The sequence below is a fragment of the Exophiala xenobiotica genome, assembly GCF_000835505.1.
Source record: "Exophiala xenobiotica strain CBS 118157 unplaced genomic scaffold supercont1.3, whole genome shotgun sequence".
Lineage (NCBI taxonomy): Eukaryota > Fungi > Ascomycota > Eurotiomycetes > Chaetothyriales > Herpotrichiellaceae > Exophiala > Exophiala xenobiotica.
The window spans coordinates 4,733,209-4,756,922 of NW_013562492.1; the positions used below are offsets into that span (position 1 = coordinate 4,733,209).

At 51.3% G+C, this 23,714-nt stretch overlaps 8 protein-coding genes across 8 annotated transcripts; 6 read left to right on the forward strand and 2 right to left on the reverse strand.

Moving 5' to 3' along the window:
- Positions 1-1,919: 1,919 nt before the first annotated feature.
- On the reverse strand, positions 1,920-3,216 carry PV05_06028 (uncharacterized protein; the record flags this gene model as incomplete). Its single annotated transcript, XM_013462612.1, has 3 exons — positions 1,920-2,141; positions 2,196-2,474; positions 2,524-3,216. 3 exons carry the CDS (start codon positions 3,214-3,216, stop codon positions 1,920-1,922), a joined length of 1,194 nt encoding a protein of 397 aa, XP_013318066.1.
- Positions 3,217-4,376: 1,160 nt separating this feature from the next.
- Positions 4,377-6,453, forward strand: PV05_06029 (uncharacterized protein). Its single transcript, XM_013462613.1, has 5 exons — positions 4,377-4,597; positions 4,647-4,703; positions 4,750-4,843; positions 4,897-5,034; positions 5,084-6,453. The coding sequence occupies exons 1-5, from the start codon at positions 4,457-4,459 to the stop codon at positions 6,223-6,225; spliced, it is 1,572 nt and encodes a 523-aa protein (XP_013318067.1). The 5' UTR covers positions 4,377-4,456; the 3' UTR covers positions 6,226-6,453.
- Positions 6,454-6,866: 413 nt separating this feature from the next.
- On the reverse strand, positions 6,867-8,968 carry PV05_06030 (uncharacterized protein). The gene has a single exon (XM_013462614.1). The coding sequence runs from the start codon at positions 8,690-8,692 to the stop codon at positions 7,127-7,129; it is 1,566 nt and encodes a 521-aa protein (XP_013318068.1). The 5' UTR covers positions 8,693-8,968; the 3' UTR covers positions 6,867-7,126.
- Positions 8,969-8,997: 29 nt separating this feature from the next.
- On the forward strand, positions 8,998-9,740 carry PV05_06031 (uncharacterized protein; the record flags this gene model as incomplete). Its single annotated transcript, XM_013462615.1, has 3 exons — positions 8,998-9,009; positions 9,315-9,359; positions 9,417-9,740. The coding sequence occupies 3 exons, from the start codon at positions 8,998-9,000 to the stop codon at positions 9,738-9,740; spliced, it is 381 nt and encodes a 126-aa protein (XP_013318069.1).
- Positions 9,574-9,975, forward strand: PV05_06032 (uncharacterized protein; the record flags this gene model as incomplete). The annotated part of the gene is made up of 1 exon (XM_013462616.1): positions 9,574-9,975. One exon carries the CDS (start codon positions 9,574-9,576, stop codon positions 9,973-9,975), a length of 402 nt encoding a protein of 133 aa, XP_013318070.1.
- Positions 9,976-15,406: 5,431 nt separating this feature from the next.
- Positions 15,407-19,097, forward strand: PV05_06033 (uncharacterized protein). Its single transcript, XM_013462617.1, has 5 exons — positions 15,407-15,650; positions 15,829-16,664; positions 16,721-16,945; positions 17,004-17,136; positions 17,190-19,097. Exons 2-5 carry the CDS (start codon positions 16,421-16,423, stop codon positions 18,442-18,444), a joined length of 1,857 nt encoding a protein of 618 aa, XP_013318071.1. The 5' UTR covers positions 15,407-15,650; positions 15,829-16,420; the 3' UTR covers positions 18,445-19,097.
- Positions 19,098-19,322: 225 nt separating this feature from the next.
- Positions 19,323-20,615, forward strand: PV05_06034 (uncharacterized protein). The gene is made up of 4 exons (XM_013462618.1): positions 19,323-19,371; positions 19,520-19,789; positions 19,856-20,006; positions 20,057-20,615. Coding segments are annotated over exons 1-4 (585 nt in total). The 5' UTR covers positions 19,323-19,369; the 3' UTR covers positions 20,219-20,615.
- Positions 20,616-21,237: 622 nt separating this feature from the next.
- On the forward strand, positions 21,238-23,687 carry PV05_06035 (uncharacterized protein). Its single transcript, XM_013462619.1, has 2 exons — positions 21,238-21,290; positions 21,682-23,687. Exons 1-2 carry the CDS (start codon positions 21,260-21,262, stop codon positions 23,544-23,546), a joined length of 1,896 nt encoding a protein of 631 aa, XP_013318073.1. The 5' UTR covers positions 21,238-21,259; the 3' UTR covers positions 23,547-23,687.
- Positions 23,688-23,714: the final 27 nt, after the last annotated feature.

A 23,714-nucleotide genomic window follows, 5' to 3' on the forward strand; every position in this document is an offset into this window, starting at 1 on the left:
AGCTTTTAGGGTTCCCAGACACAAGCACCAGTTGTTGATCAGCACGCCCGACTATGACACGCAGAATGCGTCCTCAATCATGAAAAATCCGAGAAATCTGGCTTGTTCATGGTGATCAATGCGTATTCTCGTACGTGCTAAGCCTACCAGCTGGTTCCTTATCGATCTGGAAGCCCGAAAGGCCTCTGCAGTGACAGTCTCGACGTCTGGCCAACGTTGATCAGCCTCGGGCCATTTCGCATGCGAATCTCAGCACAGGAGGTAGTATCTTTGATCGATACCCAAGCTACCGGAATACGACCTGTTCGCCGTGGACCCGACAAGCCTGCTCAGCTTTCCATCTTGAGCTAGGCTCTACCAGTTACTACTCCGTACCGTGGTACTTGCTCAGGGCCAGAAGTTGTGATCATCTTGGTAGTTTGTCCCCTCCTTCCCACGCATGGCCCAAAATAGAAGCCACCAAAGCTCTTATCATAGTATCATTCCACTGTGGGTACGATCTTTTCAAAGACGCAAAGCAGGCAACCCACGGCAAAACTGGAAAGGAGCACGTTGTTTGTTGAATTACCATATGCGGCGGTAGAGGGTTACTGTCCTGATCCTCGGCCCGTCCAGCAACATGCGCATAGCAACGCTGTCCCTTGAGGCTTGAACCTTGCTGATGATCCATCTATCTTGAAGCAAGAACTGAGCGTTGTGGAGCTTCTTACGGGTGTCCTTCGTCATCGATGCTTTGTCCGTAGTCCCAAAAGGAGGCAGACACAAACAAAGGGCATGGCTGTTGAGCATCGCTGATGGAATCCGTACTGTTTCAAGATCTTAGGATAGCTGGATGGACTCACTGTCGTTCTGTGTCGGTCACTTTGGGCGTGCCTGTGGATTGTTCCATCTCGATTCGACCTCTTGCCACTGTACATGCAAACCATGGTACAACCAATTGCCATGTTCCCGTCTCCCGACTTCACGGCTACCGCTAGATGATTCACCTCAAATGCAACTCCTTGTGCTCCTTAGTGGCGAAATCAACTTTCCCCGATCACACCAGGCAAGATCAGGCAAAGAAGGTGTGAAGTCTTGAAACGTAAGGCCAACGGCTAGACTACCTACAACGGCTTAGTCGCAATATGGTCCCAAAAGGATTCCGATCCTCTTCCCTGAGACAACGCGAGATTGGAGATTCCAACTTTTCGCCTTCACATCGGGGCGACAGGACGCTTCCATACCACTTTCGATGGTTCGAGTGATAGTGTGGTTCGCTTGGTTCAAGTGTGACCCAGTGGAATTACCCCTGACACGTGACCCAGATTGCCCAGAGCACGCAATTTGCTTGACTGTTCAACCACAGACCACAGTCCACAGGCCACAGGCCACAGACCACCAACAACGACGACTGGAACGTGCAGGACTGGACAAAGCGTCTGTCCTACAATACAAACTGCGCCTGGATTCACAAAACATCTGGACTCTGAGTTTCTTCAATGTTCTGTCGTTTAGCTAAACTGTCTGAAAACTAGTTCTGAATTCTTCACTAATGACAAACCGATGCTGGCACATACTTGGCGAGGATAGTTGATACCTCTGAACCAATTCTCAGCTCGAATCTCACAACAGGAACCTCTGTGTCTCTCTGTGAACGGCCATGTTGGATGCAGTCCCTTTGCGTCACTCCCATGTCTAATCTCACAGTAACAGCTGCAGCAAGCTCGAATTCGTTTCTCAGCTCAAGAAGCTCACTTTCGTCCACTTTCGTTCCTCTCTACGTTCTTCGTTCGACAGTCGAAACAATCAGCAACAAGAGATGGATGTTGAACATGCCTCCTATCATTGCCATCAGGTTGTCCTCGATCGTCGACAATATTGCAGTATCATATCATGACTTGCGACAGTTTGGTGCTGTTCTTTGACTGCGAGCCACCCAACTAATCAAGAATGCTTACCCAGACACTACCAGGTAGTCCAACCTCATATACCATGGGAACCTTGCTTTTCTTCTTTTCGACTCTATCGGATTCATGGTCCTTGTCAAATTTGACTTGCATTTTGTCTCTCAACTGCTGCCTCACAGGGAATTGTGCCTTATTCTCTTGGCCTCGAAACCAGGTGAAGACCTCCAGGTGTCGGCATCTTATGCGGGTAAAGTGCTGCCAGAAGTGACGATCATCGTTTTTGAGAAAACCACGACCTGCGAAACATACTGAAAGCTTATGCAGAGTGGTGTTGTCTGCCACCATTTTGAAAATATGCATGAGGTTGGCATCATTGATGTATTTGCGGTAAGGCAGCGCAACCCCGGGATTGTTGCCTGGGGTACCGTCTGCGAAGTTGAAGGAGAGGTACTTGATATGAGAGATGTTGGTGCTTCCAATGGTGTCGAAGAATCGGCGAGCATCCTTGTATGCTATTTCAGTCCACTTTTCTTGCCAAAAGCTTCCTCGATGGTGAAAGATGCGGTCAAAGTGGAACGAGTTTTCACCCTGTCTCATCATGTCAGCCACGGACCGTCGTACTAACTGGTGAACTTACGTATAGAATGTCAAGCCCCTCACTATGGATTTCCTTGCTGGTCCTCAAGAAATGCGACGAACGAGAGAGGTTTTTCCGGGTTGAGAAGTCGACACAGGCAGGTCCAAGGAAGAGTAGGCGGTAGATATGCAGGCGAAGCTCGTATGGTAGGTCCTTCCAATTTGTCTTCGCGGTCAAGATCTTGTTGTCGCCATTGACAAGGGTGTCATCTTCGTTGACTTGACCATTGCTGAAGATGCTAGTTGGAGTTTGTTGATTAGTGGGAGGAAGAGCACTAAGGCCTGAGTTGTGATCGAGAAGGTATTGTAGGTTGACGTTGGCCAGGGTCTTGTCGCCAGCGGTAAGCTGGAACACAAAATCTCGAGGACTCAATCTGTTAGGACTGACCGGCCGTGGGTTTACCGCATAGTTTCCAAGGTCGTAGGGACGGTCGTCGACAAGTTCATGGTCAGAGAGATCAGGGACTTCCGGTGATGGTGAACGTCTGGTTCGACGTTTGTTTTGTTTTCCCTTGGAAGTCTTCTTTCTCTTGCTGCCTACCACGACACCGGAAGACGGAACATCAGGATCATCGGAAGAATCGTCGTCGGTGTTTGTGGTGGGGGCGGCGCTCTGAGTCGATGAATTTGAGACGTGGTTGGAAGAGGTCGCAGCTGAGGCGGCGGGCCGCTTCTTTCGTGCCGCTGCTGGCATCACGGTGGGCCTCACGAGGTTATGAAAGAGTATGATAGGTCGCGTATGATGTCGTGCAACGTTTACAGCGATATCACCGCGCGTTCGGGGTACGGGGTAAAGTGATGGTAAGCGAGGGGAAAGTGAGGATTTGAGCGAGGAGAAGAGACAGCGCGATAACGACCTCAGCGCAGTCCATCAAAGGCGGAGGCGAATTCATTGTGCGGCAGTAACAGTGCTTGGCGAGAGTTGTATAAAGATTGACAATGAGGCAGCCGCAGTAAGATACCGCCGTCACCAAAATACTTCTGGCAGTGCATTTGTGGTTACACTTAGCAAGACCAAGCAGTTCCCGTCTTGTCGCGGAGCAGCGTCGACGACTACCTGTCCATATAGCGCTCTTTGTTGGAAGATGGTCTTACTTCTGCTGTAGTCGTTGTATACACAACATATGAGCCTAGGTGTCAGTCTGAGAGATGGCTTCATTATGTGTCACGTGGCCAACATGGCGGTGTCCTGGTCGGAGGCGGTGTCGCTCTGCGCGTGAAGACAGTAGCAAACATTGAAGATGAATAATTGAATGGCATTGCTCTTGAATTCTTACATGGATGCCGTGTAGATAACTGAGTAAATGGAGCAGAGGGCGCCTTCATCACCACACTGACATACTGCTCCGTGAGAGGCATCTGTCAAGGCTTCTTCTACAATTCCATCACCGTCATCGTCATCAACGACCAGCATCATGCTTCTCCCTATGCTTCCTCACCTGCCTTCGACAGAATCATCAATGCAAAAGCGGAGATAGAGGCAGAGATGTACAACAGCGGAAGTCAGCCAGATTGACCACAACTACGAACAAGTAGGTAACAACATCTCCAATCAGGCTTATTCAAATTGTCCCTCAAGGTGGTGAGTGGACCCGAGACATATCAACATCGCCCACAGACCTTCAACCAATTCGAAGAAAAGACTGAAGCGCGAGAACTGTTGGCAGCCGAAAAGGTTCTCTTCATCTTGGATTTAGTTGTGAAGAGAGAAGAGGAGGAAAAAAGCTTGGACGCTGTTGACTGGAAGAAGGAAAAATATCCACCTCGCTAGACCTGCCTTATTCGGGATCGACCGGGCTTGCCTCCGCATCCATTGGACTTCATTCCATGATCAAGGTTCGTATCAGAGAAAAGATTATATCTAACGGACTGCCGACTGCCTTCAAAGGCCGTCAAATCTCGTAATTCCATACTCTCTAGACCTATTTGACACCATGTCTCGATCACTGTTCTCAAGGCGTATTTGGGCCACTGCTTCCCAGCCTTCGGTATGTCTGTCATGCCGAGCCAGAGTGAGGAGTCTTTCTTCGACGGCATCCCTAAGGGCGGCCGGGAACGGCGAAGCTCAGAATACAGTAAGACACTTACCATCGCCTCGCCGCCGGTATGTTGACGCATATACAGTTGATGGGAGAGCACCTGAAGGACGCCGATCCCGAGATATATGAGATATTACAACGAGTATGCCTTGACTCCTCACTAACTGCAACTGTCTGACAATATGCAGGAAATCAAAAGGCAGAAGCATTTCATCAACCTAATCCCATCCGAGAATTTCACCTCCCAAGCCGTACTTGATGCTCTTGGGAGTGTTATGCAGAGTTCGTGTTAATGTCGCCGTCTCTGAAGATCTGCAAAGCTAAATCGTTCGCAGACAAGTACTCAGAAGGCTACCCCGGTGCACGATACTATGGGGGTAATGAACACATCGATGAGTCAGAACGACTCTGCCAGAAGCGAGCACTCGAGACTTATCGACTCGACCCAGAGCAGTGGGGAGTCAATGTCCAACGTAAGGGTGTCCGCCTAGCTCTTCTGTTCACCATTTTAACGAATCCCAGCATTATCTGGCTCACCCGCAAATCTCTATGCCTATTCCGCTCTTCTCAACTCGCACGAGAGAATCATGGGTCTCGACCTGCCCCACGGTGGCCATTTATCTCACGGCTATCAGACCCCGACTAAGAAAATCTCCATGATCTCCAAATACTTCGAAACATTCCCCTACCGACTCGACGAATCAACAGGCTTGATTGACTATGACAGACTGCATGAAAACGCCATCCTATACCGGCCCAAAATCATCGTGGCCGGGACCTCCGCCTACAGCCGACTCATCGATTACGAACGCATGCGCTCCATTGCCAACGACGTTGGGGCATACCTCCTTTCCGACATGGCCCATATCTCTGGTCTCGTCGCAGCGGACGTAATTCCCAGCCCCTTTTCGAACTCAGACGTCGTTACCACTACCACGCACAAATCTCTCCGGGGGCCCCGCGGAGCCATGATTTTCTATCGTAAAGGCGTTCGCCGAACGACCAAGAAAGGCGACAAGGAAATGTATGACCTTGAAGGCCCTATCAATGCGTCCGTTTTCCCCGGCCATCAGGGTGGTCCGCATAACCACACTATCACTGCGCTAGCTGTAGCCTTGAAACAAGCCCAGACCAAGGAATTCAAGGAGTATCAGAAGACCGTGGTTGCCAACGCGAAAGCGCTGGCCGCACGGCTCGGCAACTCCGCTAACAGCGGTGGTTTGGGGTACAATATTGTCAGTGGCGGCACGGATAACCACCTCGTCCTTGTCGATTTGAAGTCAAAGGGTATTGACGGCGCGCGGGTTGAGCGCGTCCTCGAACTCTGCGGCGTGGCGTCGAACAAGAATACCGTGCCAGGCGACAAGTCGGCTCTCAAGCCTGGTGGGTTGAGAATGGGCTCTCCCGCCATGACGACTCGCGGATTCCAGCCAAATGACTTTACTCGTGTGGCTGAGATTGTCGACCGCGCCGTGTCAATTGCGATCAAGGTCGACAAGAAGGCACGCAGCGAGGCCGAGGCGCAGGGGAAGAAGAACCCTGGCGCGGTCAAGAGTTTCTTGGACCATCTCAAGGACGGGACCGATGTGCCCGAAATACTCACACTCAGGCAGGAGGTGGAGGATTGGGTGGGCACATTTGCTCAGCCTTGGATCAAGGAGTGAAGTGCGGCGTATAACTGAATCGTTACGGTAGATACAGGTTGATGTCGTACGTGAGTGGACACCAGAGATGGCGGCCTAGTCGCGTGGTAGGAGGGTGTTGCTTGAGGGAGAGCCATGTCTGAATTGTTATACTGATGACTGGATCGGGAAAAGCAATATGAACATAATACTTCCGCAGTAAAATCATAAAAGTCTGCCTCGATCCGCTCGTGAATGTCGGTGGTGATCCAATGCCACGGGATGGGAGATTGACTCTCGCAATTCTGTAGCAGGGCAAGATGACCACAGTTCAACGAGCCAGGATACACGATACATTCTAGAATGATCGATATGATTTGACTATGGCCATGAGGAATTAAACAACGCTTTTCAACTTGTCTGTTGTTACCGTCGTCGGCCGGTGTGGAGAGCCGAAGAATATATATTTATTTCTCGAGTCCTCGCGGCAAGGCTCCGCATCGGGTTCGACCACACGCTGTGCTTTCAACCTGCAACTCAGGTGCTGAGCTACTAGTAGTCTACCGTCATTCAGATGGATACTACCAGCGCGCCTATTCGCCTCTCGCCTCGCTGCAACATAATTAGCTGACCGATACTAGAAGACAACTAGAAATATGGCATCATATGGTATTCCAGAGGAAGGAAGGGAAGGAATACTCGTACGTCGCATTCCGGACTGCTCTCTTCGCTCCAATTCATTAGTCGTCTACGTCGCGCAAAGCACTTTGACAGTAGTCAATCTGAATTCCAAACCATCAAAACACGCGGAGTGGCCTGCGAGGCCTTCCTTGAATCCTACCGCGAATCTATACCGTCCAACCAGCCATCATGTCATTTGCATGCCTACTCATTCATTCATCTCACATCCGCTACCTTTCCAATGCACAAAACATGGTCTCGCTCAATGCTCAATATCATCCCAACTTCTTCCCTGCACAGCATTCAACTCTTCCACACTCATCACCTTCCCCGTGGTAAAGTAGCCCGCATGGATCTTCGCATCTATCTCGACCCTGGAATCCTCCGGGATCATCTCGTCGGGAATCGGCACTCTCTCGTGGATCGGAATGCCCTGATCCACAATGGCATCGTGCTTCATGTTACTCATGCTCAACATGCGGTCGATCTTTGTGATTCCCAACCAGTGCAAGATATCAGGCATAAGCGCTTGGAATCTCATATCCTTGACGCCTGCAATGTCCTCGGTCCGCTGGAAATACTCGCTTGCCCGGTCCGCGCCGCGCTTGCGTGCATTGTACACGAGATATTTGGTCACTTCGCCGAGCGCGCGACCTTCTTTGCGGAAATAGATGACCACGCCCGACCCGCCTCTCTGCGCCTCCTTGACGGCCTCTTCGATGCCGAAGATCAAGTACGGTCGGCACGTGCAGATATCCGATCCGAACACGTCGCTGCCGTTACATTCGTCGTGCACGCGTAGGGCCAGTCGGACGTTTGGATCGGACATCTTGGCAGGATCGCCGAAGCAGTACACCGTCAAGCCGCCGATCGGTGGGAGGAAGACTTTGATGTCGCTCCTTGTCACGAGCTCTGGGTAGGAGCCGCCGGTGTGTTCGAACAGCGCGCGACGTAGGGCACTTTCTTCGATGCCGAAGCGCTCCGCGACTCCGGGAAGGTACCAGACAGGCTCGACGGCGAACTTGGTCACGTTCAATTCGCCCGTTTCATTGATACAGATCTTGCCGTCGGGCTTGAGACGGCCGGCTTGGACGCTCTGTTCTAGTTCGGGGATTTTCATGTGCGCCTTTGTCACGGCAATGGTGGGCCGAATGTCGATGTCTTGACTTTGCATTATATCTTTGTACAGCCAAGGTGCGAGATGGCCGAACGGGTCCATGGCGACAATTTTCTTCTTATCGCCCCAGGCGGGAAAGGGCCCGATGAGTGCGGCAGGCTCAGTATTGGTGAAGTCCGGCTTGTGTTCCATGTTGAGGTGGTTGCTGGCAACGGCCAGAGCGTGGTAGATGGAGTATGAGCCACCATGGGCTCCAATCGCGTTCCGTCGGCGGATGGTGTTGTGGTGTCTGCTGACGACAACGGGACCGCGTTTGGCAGCGTCTGCCTCGCCCCATTCCAGAGGGATCGGGTCGATTCCTGACTGTCCCGGGTATGTGGTGAGGATGATACGAGAGATGGCAGATGGTTTCTTTGCCGACGGAGAGCCAGGCGTTTTCGGCTGTAGGGATGCATCAGACGGAGGAGAAGTAGTTCCATTGGCCGACCTTGCCAGTTCCATAGGATCAAGGCTGGGAGAACCCATGCTGCCGAGTCTGTTGCGGGAGCCTCGTAGCTGGTTAATAGAATCTGAAACGCCAACTTTGCTTTGAATAGCCTCCACGCTGGCCGATAGTTGAGCATGGTCAGTCTGCAGCTTCTTCAGAGTCCCCAAGATCTCTTGCAGCAGGCCGCTGTAGACCTGCGAATTGCCTTCACTAGGAGCCGCCATCTTGTAGGTCAAAAGTACAACAAAGGTCGAGCTTGCGAGTCTCTGTTTATAGTGTATATATGCTCTAGGGGCTCTCCTAGGCCAGATGATTGATTGTACGACGGTTGAAGTTGTCTCTCTGTGAGGTTGCAGCGGGGTCGTGCTGCGCTGTCCAGAGTATGACAAGGGGACAGAGCACAGACTACACCAAAGAGCTTCAAGCGAGGAGAGCTGGGGCTCAGCAAGTCGGTGGCGAAGGCGAGTAATACAGAATAAAGAAGGAGAAGGAAGAAGAATGTCCAAGAGGGTAGTATCAATTGTCCATAATGGAATGCTATGTATGTCGTTGATGCGGGACGTGATTGGTCTGCGGCGGGATCCGTTGATAAGCTTGCACGTGACCTCCCGACTGCCGAGAGTTTCCACTTGCAGGAGTGATACTGACTCGTACGAGGATGGGGGTCTTGGTGAGGACCTGCAGCGATGAGGACCTTCAGGACGAATTTATCTGCACGACTACTTCAAGATCAGATTTGCTCTTGTTGTACTCTACAATTCAACCAGTGCAGCGATATAAACTAGAGCGCAATGGCACGAACCATCTCATTTCCGCACATCTCGATTCGTACGCTAACGAGTCCAGGGTAAACGCAAGAAGTCCTCACGCAAGCCTCAAGGGCCAAAGAAAGTCAGTCCGAATCCGCATCTCGAACGCATTTACCGTCTGTATTGACTTGAACCCCAGCGCGAACCACTAGCGACGACGTTCACATGCCTCTTCTGCAACCACGAGAGAGCGATCCAGATCAAGCTCGACAAGAAAGCCGGCGTGGGAAACCTACACTGCAAAGTTTGCGGACAACGCTTTCAAACGGGCATAAACTACCTCTCGGCTGCCGTCGATGTATACTCGGATTGGATCGACGCCTGCGAGAATGTGGCGCAAGAGGCAGCTGCGCAGGAAGCAGAAGATCAGAAGTTCAGCAGCTACGCGACGGCGAGACCGGGCGGTGCCGCTGCGGCGGGCGGGGACGATGAGGGAGAGGATGGTGATTATGGAGGTTATTGAGCAGAAAGCGAGAACACCACCTTATCGACTCAGAAACCGACGGCGGGAAGTGCTAGCTTGGACAGCTCGGCTTGACACTACAATCAGGAATGGGCGTTCGGGAAACATCGATCGTGTTTGGAAGGAAATAAGGACGGAAAAGGTGCTCGATATCAGATATGGAATGCATGATTTGGCATATTGGGAGTTAATTCATATTGGCATGGACCATATCGATCTCAGGCAGCAAGAATGAAAGACATATGCAAACACGAAATCTAGTATTTGTGTCTATGCGTTTAAGGTCCAAGGCAAGCGATTTTGATTACTTCCACCGATTCTCTTTGTGTCGGAGGAATGCTCGTGCCTTTTGCGGGCTGCAAGTCAATGGAGCGGTGAGTCTATGCTGCTGTTACGCAGCACTGAGACTGGACTCCGCCATCATTGAAGGGCAAGGAGGATCACTCTGCAGGGGTGTTTCGCCTTAGGGGAAGTTGCACTCGTTTCATAGCACTTGACAGGTAAACCACTGCGTGAGATGGATGGCTGAGAAAAGGCGCTTTGATGAGCGTTGCGTTTCTCACAAGGGCGCCCTGCGAGTCGCTGTTGTAGCAAAGTCTCTCATCAGTGAGTCCTTGACCTCATTTATCGGTAGACTTCGGACGTGGAATTTGACAGTTGGAGGAGAAAGAAGCAGTTTCAGAGAGACTGCGCCCTCGTCCCCACAATGCGCGGTCTTAAGAAGGGCGCAATGTCAGGTTCAGACTATTCCTCGTTCTTGTGTCATGGCTGGAGATTTTTTGTTGAGCAGTAGTCCGACGGCGTGGTAAGCTTGAGACATTGAAAGATCGATGCCCTGCCAAAAGAATGTAGGCTTGCCGCTGATCAACCTACAACGTAATGTCAATGTTTCCAGAGGTTGACTTTGAGATCGATCATTGGGGAAGCTGGTGCTTGCACAGCAGATCATGCTCCGCCTGCGCCGCCCAGGGGCCAGTGATCTCCATAGACGGCTGATGCGAGAACCTTCAAAACGATGTGGCTGGGAAGGAGATCTGAGTTTGACATACGCCGGAAGTGATGCTTCGTTTCTTCCAATTATATCGGGAACAGCAAGGGACGTACCATAGTAAAAGAAGCTGTTTAGATGATCCACTGATCCCCTTGCGCAGTGCAAATCACCACAATTTAACTTGAAGCGACCCTGAAATATCAAATTCATGCTCGGATCGAGTGATCCCGAGCTCATATACGGAGTATGAGCCGGCCACTCAATACTTTTGTGCCGGGTATTACCTCATTGAGACCTGAAAATGTAAGACAATCCTGTTGTTGGAATCGGCGTGCAAGGAGGTGGCTTCCAGCCCTGCCTGGTACTTTTTGACCGTCATGTTTTATGCAACTGTGATGTGCATAAGGAAAGGAAGCTTCCCTGCGATGACTTACCGACATGTCTCGGATCAACCGTAACCAATCGAACGTGGTCATCTTGATCAATTCAAAACATGGTCATGAAGTGCCAACGTCAAGACCTTGCCCAGCTTGGGAGAGGATTGCACGTTTCCAAAACGGGTTGCTGGTCAAGGGCTGATAAGCGAATGAAACTGTGGTGCCACTATCATGGGTGAGCCAAAAGACATCCTTTAAGGCCTGGTGGATGACAATCTTTCACAGCGTAACTGTACTTCCATGTGTATGCATCGGCGATCAATGCAAGATCCAGTCTCGCAGGAATCGGGCCATGCAATGCAGTGCAGCGTAATAATGCCAACGCCGAAACGAAGGCCGAACAACGAAGGCTCTCGACTGTTGAGGAGGCAGGACCGCCCTGGCAATAAACCAGGGATCCAACCATCAAGCCACCGGTTTTAGTGTTGCTTTGTTGGCAAGCATTACCCTCGCTAAAATCGCGACATGTGGTTTTTCGGTGAGAAAGCAAGCCCGAAAGGTGGCTAGGAAGGTCAACACGACCAGCAATTGATGTTCAAAGGTTGAAAATCACGCTAGGATGAATTTCTGGCTGACCCAGCCATTCGTGCAACGCCAACGCCATGACATGAATAGCGATGATTGGGCTGGTGACGCCTGGAACGGCCGACCGCGGCGAAGCCCGTCCAGGGCGTGGGTGCACCTCCCACAAATCACAGATTGACAACACAGCAGTTGCGGGATGGAGGAAAAACAACGGTGCACCGGTGTGTCTGGAAGGCTCGATACCATCTCCGTATTTTACGTGAAAGCCAAATGATGGATTCGGAAAGGGGGAGCCTCCTTTCCCTTGCTGGTCTGATGAGGAAACGAACGAACGCATGATATGGTGATAGTCGAACTTTGTGACAACGTTCATACGAGAAAAAAGGATCCGAACAATTGAAATCCTGAGGAGAACCCCGGGAATACCCTTGTCGGCAGGCTTGCACAACCGCTTCCCGATGCAGTGCTTGGCTTTAGATTTGTTAACCGTGAGGCACACCCCCTGCGTAAAGCGACAGAGACCTGCCTCCGTTGTCAAGAACAGAAAAACTGTTCGCCGAAAAGATCATTATTATTGCTGGAATGCCTCGTGCAGATTTCTGGTCGGCAGAGTTAGATCGTCACATTATATCCGTGCCTGAGAAACGGCCGATCTCGATCTCCACGTATCCGTATGCGGCTGAACAGTTGGCTCTGGATGCAGTTGGCATGCAATGCGGCCTTAATTGTAGCAGCTGCATTGCGCCGGAAGCCCTGCATACTGACATGCACGCGAGCACGTCGCTCTGAAGATCGCATGCTACGATTGCTCTTGAGATGCAAGAATGTTTCTTTAGGTACCGGCATCGCTGTGGACTTTGCTGAGCTAATATCAACATCAAGAATATCTTCAAACTATCAAATTCAGATCCAGTGCCGTGGCTGTGAGGGAATGCCTCGACTGAGCCATATTTTCGGACAAGGTATTTCTCGTTGTTGTTGATGATCACCAGGAGGTTTTTCTTCTTCTAAATAACAGTGATGATGATATAATTGTTAGCGTTCTGCGCCATCGGTGCTGTCAGTCAGCGCGGTCGACCCGGCATCGAGGGACTAAACCAGACGTTTGACTGCACCTGATTGCAGCGAAGAGGTCACAGAGGTACTGTAGAAAGGCGGCTTGAGTACGGAGTATTGACAGCAAGCCTGGATAATGAATAGTCACCTTTTGAATTTTCAACATGCAAAGTCGATCAAGTGAGATACGGAGTAGTGGTCTAGTATTCACTCCCCCGCATGTCGAAGCCAGTTGGTCATGACGTGCAGCGACAAGCCAGGCTGGTGAGGCTAACAAAGGGCCCAACTTGAAACCTCTCGTAACCGGATGTTCCAGATTCGCGCTTGCCTGCCACGCGCTGACATGTGTGCACTGTTCACACGGCTCGTCATTATCCATCGTGCCATCCAAGAATTTCGGGAACAATAATGATCGTGGGTGCACAAAACAAGCCGGTTGCACGGAAAATCTGGACTTGACTCACAACGGTGCTTTGACAATCTCTGCGTGATGGTTGTGCTGCTTTGGAAGGGTTGTCGCGGATTGCTCCGAATCAGAGATCAAACATGTGGAAAGCATCCAAGCACGGAGTACCTGATGCACGTAATTCGTGGGTTCAAGAACAGGCTGGACAATTGCCGCCGTACCTCACCTTAGCGCTGCCCAGAAGTCCATCTGGCGTCGTCCCACGACCAAAGCCACCAGACGTTACAGCCGGTAATCTCTGTTTCGAAGCAGCAATGGCAGGATGCAGACCGTCCTTTTCATTCATTGGCTTATACGAGTATGATCACAGTGCTCCGATTGAGCGGCAGCGTAGGTTAGCGTTGTGAATTCTGTCGGCGGCTGAAGCAATGGCTTGTGCTGTCGGTAAGTCAGCGACAAGGAGCAGGGGCATTGAGAGGACCAGGGGTGGCCTTGCTTTTCGTTGCAACTCAGCCCCTCTCCTCTTTTCAATGGCTCTGGGCTAGCCTGGCCTTAGCTAACGCCTTCCGTGCCGGAACAAGCGCAACACCGCCGGCAAAGGCATTGACATGAAATGCTGCTGCTGGTTGGTGCCAGCTAGAAAAGCTTCCGACACTGTGGCACAAGCCTTCTCGTCAAGACCGGCCGAATTACAATCAATGAGAGAAAGATTTGAATGGTTTTGGGTTGAGTAACCTTGGGACGAGAATCCAGGGCGGCAACAAGGAATTCGCTCGTGACATCGTCTAGGAAGAAAAGAAGGTCGCACTTGAAGATCAATGAGGGTCCCATGCGAGGGAGGTCGGGCGTTGGGAGCCGAAAGAACGCCTGGAAGGGCTGAACAAGTTTCCAATCGTCGCGGATGTGGCAAGGACCCTAACGAATGATATGGGTATGGGACTGCCAACTTGGAGATGGTTGGGAATGATTTTGGGGGCTGATCATGATAAGGTGATTCTCCGAGCATGTTGACTGATAGGCAGGTTGTGGTGACCGATGGGCGGTTCGGGGGGATGGTGGAAGTGGTGTTGTCCATCTTTGTCTAGCCCAGCTCGGCTGCTCTCTCTGTGACTTTCTTGTCCAACCCAGGTCCAATTGGCGATGACTGAAGTGGGCCGTATGGTGACCTGCCACTGCCAGCGGGAGAAAAGGCTGGGGGAAGTGGGATACTCCTTCGACATACGGATAGTCCTGTGTCTCTCTTTCCCGCTTGTAACAAAGGACACAAAGCTGTCACGAAAGACATCATCTCTTGAGTCTTTGAGACCACCAGCCGTGGAAATAGCATCCACTTTGAGCCAGTCAGCCTCAGAGTCGTGTGTTCACCAGAAGCTCAAGCTTCAAGGGAGAGACACAAAGCCTCAAGTCAGAACATCGGACTCGACCTTTCCCGCAATGGCTGTGGGAAGAGGGGATCCTCCTTCCTCTTCCTCCCACGAACCTCCGCCCGACGATGCCGATAGGAGCCTATACAGAGTAACGCAACGATTTTTGACTTCTTCCTTCTCGTCAGTGACTCTCTTTTTGTTATCCACATCGCCCGTAGCGCGGGTTTTCCGTTGTTCTTATCATGTTCACGTCAAAGCTCAATGTCCACACGCCAAAAACCCTAAGTTGTCCTGCCTCAACTATTCCGTCGAGGTCTTTGAACGCTTTGCCATGAGCATTGTAGCTACGCCCTTTCTGAGTCTGCTGTATTTCTTTCGAGGAGCTCGCAATAACGGGGGTGACAGGGGCACCGCCCAGAAACGTACAGAGTTGGTTTCTTTGTCCGATCCCTCGACACGAAGAGGACTAGGGTCTAAGGGTAGTGAGCAAGTCGTAGCCGTAAATCGTAAGCAAAAGTCTCCGTTGCAATGAAGGAGCCAGCCCATACCGGGCAGCGATTGGCAGCCTGCGTCCGGCCGCTCGTGGGTCTTCTTGTTGGACCTCTCGTGGATCGTAGCTCGCGAGTTGCGGCACGCTGGGATTGTAGCAGCATAGACAGTGGACAACAGGCGGTGGATACTGACTGGATAAGGCCTGTCAGGGAAGCGCCTGGGTACCAATGGACGGACGGGGGTGGATGGGCGATGGTGGATTTTCCTCAGTCGGTGGCTTGAGGCAGGAAAATCCGTGAGGTGTGCAGGACACGCCTGTTTGGGGATGGGCTCAGAGGTCCTTGTCACTAAACTCCGCGACCCTCCCAGGGCCAGCAAGCATCCAGAGTCTTCCTTTTTGCTGCTTAAGCTAATGCACCCACCTGCACACCCTCAGTCCTCCCGCTCGGCTACCAGCGCACCGTCGACCACCTTGCATTCCTGCATCCTGCTTCTCACAACCTCGTTGCATTTTTGCTCCAGATCTCCATTGAATCTTCGTGCATCCCAAATCATCAGTCATGGTCTAAACGCGCGTCAACTCTTCTTGTTGCTGCTGAGTTTGGTTTTTGCTTGAGAACCATTTCCAGCTGTCCGGTACGTCAATGCACCTGTCCTCTGCTCTTGGACGACTGCGAGAGAAAAACCCGTTACCATTTCTCAATGACCGGCCGCACATCTGACACTTCCACCACCATCCCGCTCCCTGCTTCCTGTACCTGCATGTTGGATGCTTTACATGTGGAAGCCAATACTAATTCTTGCTCGTCTGCAGTTCGCGCCCGGTTGGACTGACGACTGGCTTTGGCGCTCAGCTCGCGCTGAAAGCTCAACACAATCTCACGACTTAAAGCGAATAGAAGCCTTACGCGAGCGTTTGAGACTTCGGATTCCTCGATCTCGAAGCCTTGCTCGTGTAGGAAGAGTACGCCGATGTCACTGACGGTTTAGTTTTCTTGATTGAAAAATAAACTGTCTGCGTGAGCCACGACCAAGACGGGAAGGACCTACGAGGCTACCCTGAAAGATATTACAAAAGTTGGGAGTGCCCAGCGATCCATCGGATCTCTGCGAGGTCCGCCAGCATATCGTCTCTGTTGGGAGTGTCGGGCACATCCATCTGTTGATCTGCCGAACCTCTGTCGTCCTGAGTCCCACTTTGAGACACTACAAGAGCAGAGACGTACGAGACTACTGGCCACCCGGCTTTATAGGACCGACAATTCGGGCCTGTCTCTTAGCCCAAACAGGCTCTCGTAGGGACGCATTAGCAGGGCTCCTGCGGGGTGGTATTGTCCTTTGATTGTACCCGAATTTTGGCGGAGATATTTTGAGCACGTCAGCCGCACGGCCTATAACGATTCAAAATGAATCAGACACAGCCATATATGGATATGCATCCAGGCTCTCATATCTCCTCCGGACCATCCTACTCGCATTCGGCGACGGCACCAATGGCCCATTATCAACCATACCAGCAGCCCCCAGTCCTACCTCCTGCTTCTAGTCACTATGCGCACCCGCAGGCCTACAACACCTATGGTTATGCGAATGGCGTTACGTCTCCCCAATCTGCAGCGGGGCCCGTTGGGCAGCCGCCGCCTCTTTCTGGTGAGTGACGCGGTTTATCCCGGAAGTTAGACTTTGATACTGACAAACCCTATCAGCTATGATCTCTGCGACGGGGCCGCCATATACTCATGTACCACAACCGAACACTCTTCCCGCGCCTAATCAAGGTTATCCTGCTCAACAACAGCAACCATTTGATACAACCGGGCAGATCGCTCCTCCTGGGATGAAACCAAGGGTCACGGCTACACTGTGGGAAGATGAAGGGAGTCTGTGTTTTCAGGTTGAAGCCAAAGGTGTCTGCGTGGCTCGTCGTGAGGGTAGGCATTGTCCACGAATGTTATTTTGCGTTCGCGATCGTTGTTAATCAAGCTCCAGATAACCATTTCATCAACGGGACAAAGCTTCTCAACGTGGCTGGCATGACTCGTGGTCGTCGAGACGGAATCCTGAAATCTGAAAAGACCCGTCATGTGGTGAAAATCGGGCCTATGCACTTGAAGGGCGTCTGGTAACTTTTGATGTGCCTTCCAGTCTAAGGAATCTTGCTAATTTTTCCTCCAGGATCCCTTTCGAACGTGCTCTTGAGTTTGCAAACAAGGAAAAGATTACTGATCTGCTATATCCACTCTTTGTGCACAACATTGGTGGCCTGCTGTATAACCCAGAAAATGCTCCTCGCACAAATACATTGTCGCAAGCAGCAACGGAGAGACGTCGTATTGATAGTGTTGACTCGGTCCGTCCGCCTCCATCTGCCCAGACTCCGTCGCTCCAGCATCACAACACCATGCCGGCAAACGGTCAAGGACCGCCCACACCTCAGTCCATTGTCCCACACCCAAACCACGGGCGTCCGGGGATCGATCGGGCCCACACTTTCCCAACACCTCCGACTAGTGCGTCCAGTGTAATGGGCATGGGCAATCAGGGCAGTTCGTACGATTGGGGCAACCAGCAGATGCCAAATGGTACAAGTGGGGGCCAACCATTGTCTATTGAGACCGGCTTGAATGCTCGGTCTATGCCGACGACGCCTGCTACAACTCCACCTGGCAACGGCGGCCCGGGAATGCAATCCTACCAAGGTTCGTCCGGGTACGATTCGAAACACTATTACAGCACAACGCCCAGCTCTCAGACCGGGTATGCGCAACAGCCAGATGGGAGTCGCTATGGCCAGGGCATGCAATCTGGTCCTTATGGGAAAAGCGACATGGGTCCGCCCTTGGGTCCTGGAAACGGGGTCGCTGGCGGGGATGGCCGTGATGGCAAGGCTGATGCATATGGCCCACCCGGCCATGGTTCTCACCATGAGACTGATCACCCTGACAGTGGTTACATGAGCGCAAATGCCTCTGCGTATAACTCAAACCGTGGTCAATATGCCTATGGTCCAGTAGGCGACCATCCGCATATGTCTCCTGAACAATTGTCAGGTTCTCCACCTCATCAAGCTGGTTCTGGTCACGCAACACCTCGGACCATGCCCTCGGGTCAACCGCAATGGGCCTCTGAATATCATACTCCACCCCGCGCACCTAACCCGAGCAATGTGTACAACATTATGGGTCATGATCGCACACCACAAGGAGGCCCAACAGACACCTATGGAAACCCAGCTTATTCGAGCGGCCACCCTGCAGGGCTGACTTCGGTGAAGCGCGGAAGAGAAGATGACGATCAAGATCGACCGGGAAGTCGACAATATGATGGGTACGACTCCAAACGACGCAAGATGGGACCTCAAGAAACTTTCGGAATGCCCCTCCAGCCACCTCCACACATGCAAGCCATCAAGACGGGCGGGCAGCGGTAAACCGCGCTCAACTCTCTCGGAATATAAACCTTGCCAACGTGCATGATCACACGGGTACTGGGTAGCGGAAACCGGCTTTGAAAAGCAATGGGCTCCGAGTCTCATATAATGCCCCATCACGAAACGATTGGAAAAGCGATTACGAAACTTTACGACGGCTGAAGGGCCAAAAAAAGATTAAGACTTAACGAACGGAACAACAAGCGTGAATTGTTTGCTTCCCGACAATCTAACGACTTTACGACACGATTTCCTATTGAAAGCGATTTTCGAAATGGCGAAAATGATGACAAATTTTGTGATTGTGGCCTGCATTGCTCAATCATTTGTTTAGATGAATGCTGAGATCTTTTTTCCTTTTGTGTATGAGGGAACGATATATGTGTGGATGGATTATGATTGGGACGAAAACGGCTACGACTTTCAGGCGCCTTCGTGATGTCTTCTTGGCTGCCGGACTCGAGAGCAAGAATACACGCGGTTTTTCTGGTCCTTGCGAATGCCCCCTTGCTTCTGGGAAAAGACGCAATGATTGTTCCAGTAACGAGCAGAAGTTGGGCGGCAGGGTCAAAAAAGGTGGCTCTCGTTTCCCTAATCGTGAAATCTACCGCTGATGACGTGTCAAATACAATAAAAGCACTATTCATAATCAACTTGCCCTCCTCCCGTTTCCATCAATTCCATACCTAGGTAAGATGTAGGTACCTTAGGTAGGTTACGCCGTATGGAACGGTAGTGTTGGTTATTTGGAGTAGAGGTGAAGTGCCGTCGGAAAGGAAAAAGCTCCTCCGTAGTCAATCGACTGCCAAGCCGAGTCTTGGCAAGGTCTCCTCCCACACCGATTTTGCAACAATTCGGTTGACAACACCTTGACTGCGATTCTATCAACTTTCGGTGCCGCCACACGTTCAGTCATCACAGCAAGATGTAAGTGCGGTCTTTCTCTCCTCAGCAGCCGCTTGGCGTCCAGATTGTCGACTTCTCGATCAAACATGTTGCTTTCTGCACAGATCTATGACGTCCTTCATTTCGAGACAACAGGTTTAAGAAAGAGGCTGAATCAAGTTCAATCTAGGACCAACCTTCGCACCCAGAAACGCCTCGCGGCGGCCGTTGTCGGCTGCGGTAAACGCAAGATCTGGCTCGACCCTAACGAAGTCAATGAGATCTCCAATGCGAACTCCCGCCAGACGATCCGAAAGTTGGTCAGCGATGGCCTCATTATCCGCAAGCCTGTTGCCATGCACTCCAGAGCGCGTGCCAGAGAACTGAATGCCGCAAGAAGAATTGGCCGACACCGAGGCTTCGGTAAGAGAAAGGGTACAAAGGATGCCAGAATGCCTAGGTATGAGAAAATTGGAAGGAGCGGATGCGCCAGTCGAGAAGATTTGCTGATCGTATTGATGTGTAGCCAAGTTCTATGGATGAGACGTTTGCGTGTTCTTCGACGCCTTCTGGCCAAGTACCGGGCTGCTGGCAAGATCGACAAGCACCTCTACCATGAGCTCTATCAATTGAGCAAGGGTAACACATTCAAGCACAAGCGTGCTTTGGTCGAACATGTATGTTGTCTACGACTATATGAGACGGAGTCGATCTAACCATGCTGCAGATTCACAAAGCCAAGGCCGAGAAGCAACGTGAGAGAATCCTCAAGGAAGAAATGGACGCCAAGCGTGCGAAGACCAAGGCTGCTCGTGAGAGACGACAAGAGAGAATCCAGAGCAAGAGAAATGCTCTTGCCGGTGAGGAGGAGGCCGAAGAGGAGAAGTAGACGACAAAGCAGTCGATAAATCAGTCGGGGATGGGCAGCGACTTGTGACACAATCTCGATTGATGAGCATGAGCATGTCTTAGGACGATCTCGACGACATGTCTTGCAATGATGGGTCTGCGAGCTTGGAGTCTTTTTCGCTACCAGTGAGACTTCGACTATGACCGCAGAGGGTCTTTCATAGACAACACCAGCACTTCTCTTGTGAAGTGGGTTGAGGTTTCACTCGGCGCAATGATAAAAACGAATGGCCAATTCGAGTGAACAAAGGTAATGATTTCTCATCCTCTCGAATACACTGTCAATCCTGGACTCGCGTGTATGTAAAATCTCAAAAAGATTCCATGTGTGAATACGGGATGATGCTGTGTCGGTCAGTAAGATAGGTCCGAGATACGACTATTAGACCAGGGTTAGTTTTCCTGGCGGATGATGGATGATGGATGATTGGATTCAGGGCAGACACCTCTTCTCACCACATGCATCAACCCATACACGCCCAAAGCAACGTCCCTGGCATTAGAAGGACTCGGGCGTCTCGTACGGCCACCAAAACTTGCAGGTGGCATGCGCGGCACCAAGGTTCTCCGTGCGTGCATGCGACTACTGCAGCGTTCTGTGTGACAGCTGTGATGCAAAAAAGCAGACCTGCAGCACTGCTAGTGCAATTATTATATTGGTCTTAATGTGTTTGTGGATGTACGACTCAACCTTCATCTAGCAATTGGATCACAGGACATTGGAGTTAAGCATCAAGTCACAGGTCTCGAAAATCGCCATAACTCGAAAGAGACCATCCCTCTAGGACTCGGTGCATCAACTTCCGCTCCTCGAGTCACAGTCACGCGCGTGACTACTCTATACTCGATCCAGAAGTGAGGCACAGAGCAGCAATCTCGGCTTGTCTGGATGTCGCTATCAACGCGGTATTCTGTCTGATAGATTCCAACGTCGTCATTGCGTGGCAGGGAGATACGGTGGAGTCCATTTTGGTTCACGACAGCCATCTCGGCAGATCCAGAGATATCGCTATAGCTGGCCATGTTTGGTGGGAATCTGTGGGGTGCTATTGGTAAGTACAAGACAAACTCCGATGCTCTTCATCCGTTGCTCGAAACGGCCACTGGCGCATGGCATTTGATCTCCCTTTGGCCGGACGTTAGTGATTTGGAGTGGTATTCAACCCCGTCACTGGATCCATGAATCGCTTGGAATCGTCTGATGCATGACCGACAAGATCACGTTGTCCGTCCAGGCCATTGGGTGAAGGCGACTGGAAGCTCTGACTCGCATCAATCCAATGCTGGCAGACGGTTTCCTAGCCCATCGTATCTACATGAGCCTGCTTGCAGAAGTCCACGACGCGTAGTCCCCTGCTTGATATCCTTGGTGGATCTTGCCGTCTCTGCCCTGTTCCTATTATTACCTTGCTGTTAGTTTGAGCTGGCTCTGACTCAGTGCAGCACCAGGTGGAGATCAACTTCTCGACAAGGAACGCAATCCACCCGCGAAACCTGTTCCAATCGAGTTCCCAAGCTACGTTCCTCCTCGCTCGGATGGTCCGCTTGACGCACGGCATCTGGAATCTCTCTGCAAAGCCGTCGCCTCAGTACGAAAACCGTCGGACGTCAAGGATGTTCATCTTGCACAATTCAACATCCAGCTAGAGCAGGATGTCCAGCTAACGGACATGATATTGGACGACAGGTTCAAGTCGCGACCACTACTGTATGATGCCGACCTGACCTCCATGCTCAAGGAACTCGACATTGATAATCAAGACGCCTATCGAGAAGTTCTACGACTACCGCCACTCGAAGGCAGAAAAAAACCTCGACTAGCCTACTCGCGAAACTTCTATGCCAGTCTGGAGGACATGTGCCGCTATTGGGATGACAGCAAAGACAATTATTACGAAATTGAAGCGACAGAGTCGGCGAGCTCCGCTGCAGAACCAGCTGAGCCATCCGCGACTCGCAAAGAAAATGAACCGTGCAAAAATGCAGATGCCGGAATGAAGGATGCGGCAGGCGAAGGAGTAGAGGAACTTGATCCCAAAAAGGGGACGAAGGCAGCAAGTAGCATCCCACAAAGTCTGGACTCTATCGAGATTCCCGCCCGCCCCAAAATGAAGCAAGTCTACAAGGGCCTTCGGCTAGGAAACGGCGAACAAATGAGCCCAGGTACGAGAATCGCAGCAGTAAGGAGTCTTCTCAAAATGGCTGTTCACAAGTTCAACTGTCGGGACTATGACGTTCATCCTCGGGAGAAATTGAGGATACGAAACATCAACCTCCCTTCAACATTCTACAACTTCTGCGTGGCAAGGATGCCGTCTGATGTCAAACTTGCAAGAGCGAGGATGATTGAAGGTCCATTGTTGGGTGTGCACAGTAGAATGGAAGTGAGATTCAAATCTAGGGATGGGCTTCCCGATTCCACGAGCGACTTTGTAGGCGAGAAGTATGACCTATTCAGGGAAGTTGGTGGGCTATTAGTGCTTGCAAAGCAGCGGGCGCGCGAGGGCCAGACACCTTCCAAAGAGCCGAGTGCAGAACATTGGTGGGCTGTCAAGCATCGTTGGGGCGGTGGTCCGACCAGATGGGGACAGCTTGCTAGCGAAGTATTCGAGGACGAGGATCCAAGTTGGAGTCCGGAAGAAAGACGCCTTCAGCTGGAAAAGCGAGAAAAGAGTGAAGAGGAGCGAAAAAGATCTGAGGGGGCTACGGCTACTGACTTCAACCACCTGAAGCCAGAGGATTTGATCTCGACAGCATCTTCACCCACCAGCGAACGGCCCAAAAAGAAAAAGAAAGCTGATGAAGATGGTAAGGACAAGTCAGAGTACAAAGATGGTAGGAGACTGATGTATACACCGCCTTTGCGACGAAAATGGTATCAAGAATGGACAAAGATCAGGCCGAATTCGTCCACCTGGGACGACAAGATCATCTTCAGGAGAATTGGGATGCCAGACCCGGAACAAGGCTGGGATGATGTGTATATGATGTCGGCGGCGAATCATCATGTTTGTATCGTCAAGTTGAGCGTGCATGAAAACTATCTTGAATGGCTGGAGACGGGAAAGGTCAAGCAACAGAAGGCGTCAACGTCCGAAAGACAGGACCGGATTCTGTACATGAGCCGAAGTCGGTGGTTTGACCTGTTCGACATTGAGCAAAGAAAGGAGTTGTTGACCGGCGTGTGGAGGTTGTTGTCCTGGATCAACCGAGACGAGGTACCAAAGGCAGACCTTGACAAGATGGAGGAAATGAAAAGGCAGCAACAGGAGGAGGATGGAGAGGGAGACCATCCGATGGAGGTCTAGTTAGACGCTCCAGAGAGCGAGTGGCCTCGGTATCAAGTTGGTTTCGTGGTTCAGCAACATAGAAAGCCATATATACTACACCAAGGTCAACACCGAGAAAGTCAGGAAGAGTTGTGGTAAAGCCTAAGGGAAAGAACAGAGACACAATTGAGGTTATTCCTTGACCAT

Bases quoted from the DNA above. Each gene is read 5' to 3' on its own strand.
- PV05_06033 (XM_013462617.1), top strand. From the start codon at position 16,421: ATGAATCAGACACAGCCATATATGGATATGCATCCAGGCTCTCATATC. The intron at 16,665-16,720 runs GTGAGTGACGCG...AAACCCTATCAG, and splicing joins GCAGCCGCCGCCTCTTTCTG to CTATGATCTCTGCGACGGGG. The intron at 17,137-17,189 runs GTAACTTTTGAT...TTTTTCCTCCAG, and splicing joins ATGCACTTGAAGGGCGTCTG to GATCCCTTTCGAACGTGCTC.
- PV05_06034 (XM_013462618.1), top strand. The intron at 19,790-19,855 runs GTATGAGAAAAT...ATTGATGTGTAG, and splicing joins AAGGATGCCAGAATGCCTAG to CCAAGTTCTATGGATGAGAC. The intron at 20,007-20,056 runs GTATGTTGTCTA...ACCATGCTGCAG, and splicing joins AGCGTGCTTTGGTCGAACAT to ATTCACAAAGCCAAGGCCGA.
- PV05_06029 (XM_013462613.1), top strand. From the start codon at position 4,457: ATGTCTCGATCACTGTTCTCAAGGCGTATTTGGGCCACTGCTTCCCAG. The intron at 4,598-4,646 runs GTAAGACACTTA...ACGCATATACAG, and splicing joins ACGGCGAAGCTCAGAATACA to TTGATGGGAGAGCACCTGAA. The intron at 4,704-4,749 runs GTATGCCTTGAC...GACAATATGCAG, and splicing joins TATATGAGATATTACAACGA to GAAATCAAAAGGCAGAAGCA.
- PV05_06030 (XM_013462614.1), bottom strand. From the start codon at position 8,692: ATGGCGGCTCCTAGTGAAGGCAATTCGCAGGTCTACAGCGGCCTGCTG.
- PV05_06035 (XM_013462619.1), top strand. From the start codon at position 21,260: ATGTTTGGTGGGAATCTGTGGGGTGCTATTG. The intron at 21,291-21,681 runs GTAAGTACAAGA...GACTCAGTGCAG, and splicing joins GAATCTGTGGGGTGCTATTG to CACCAGGTGGAGATCAACTT.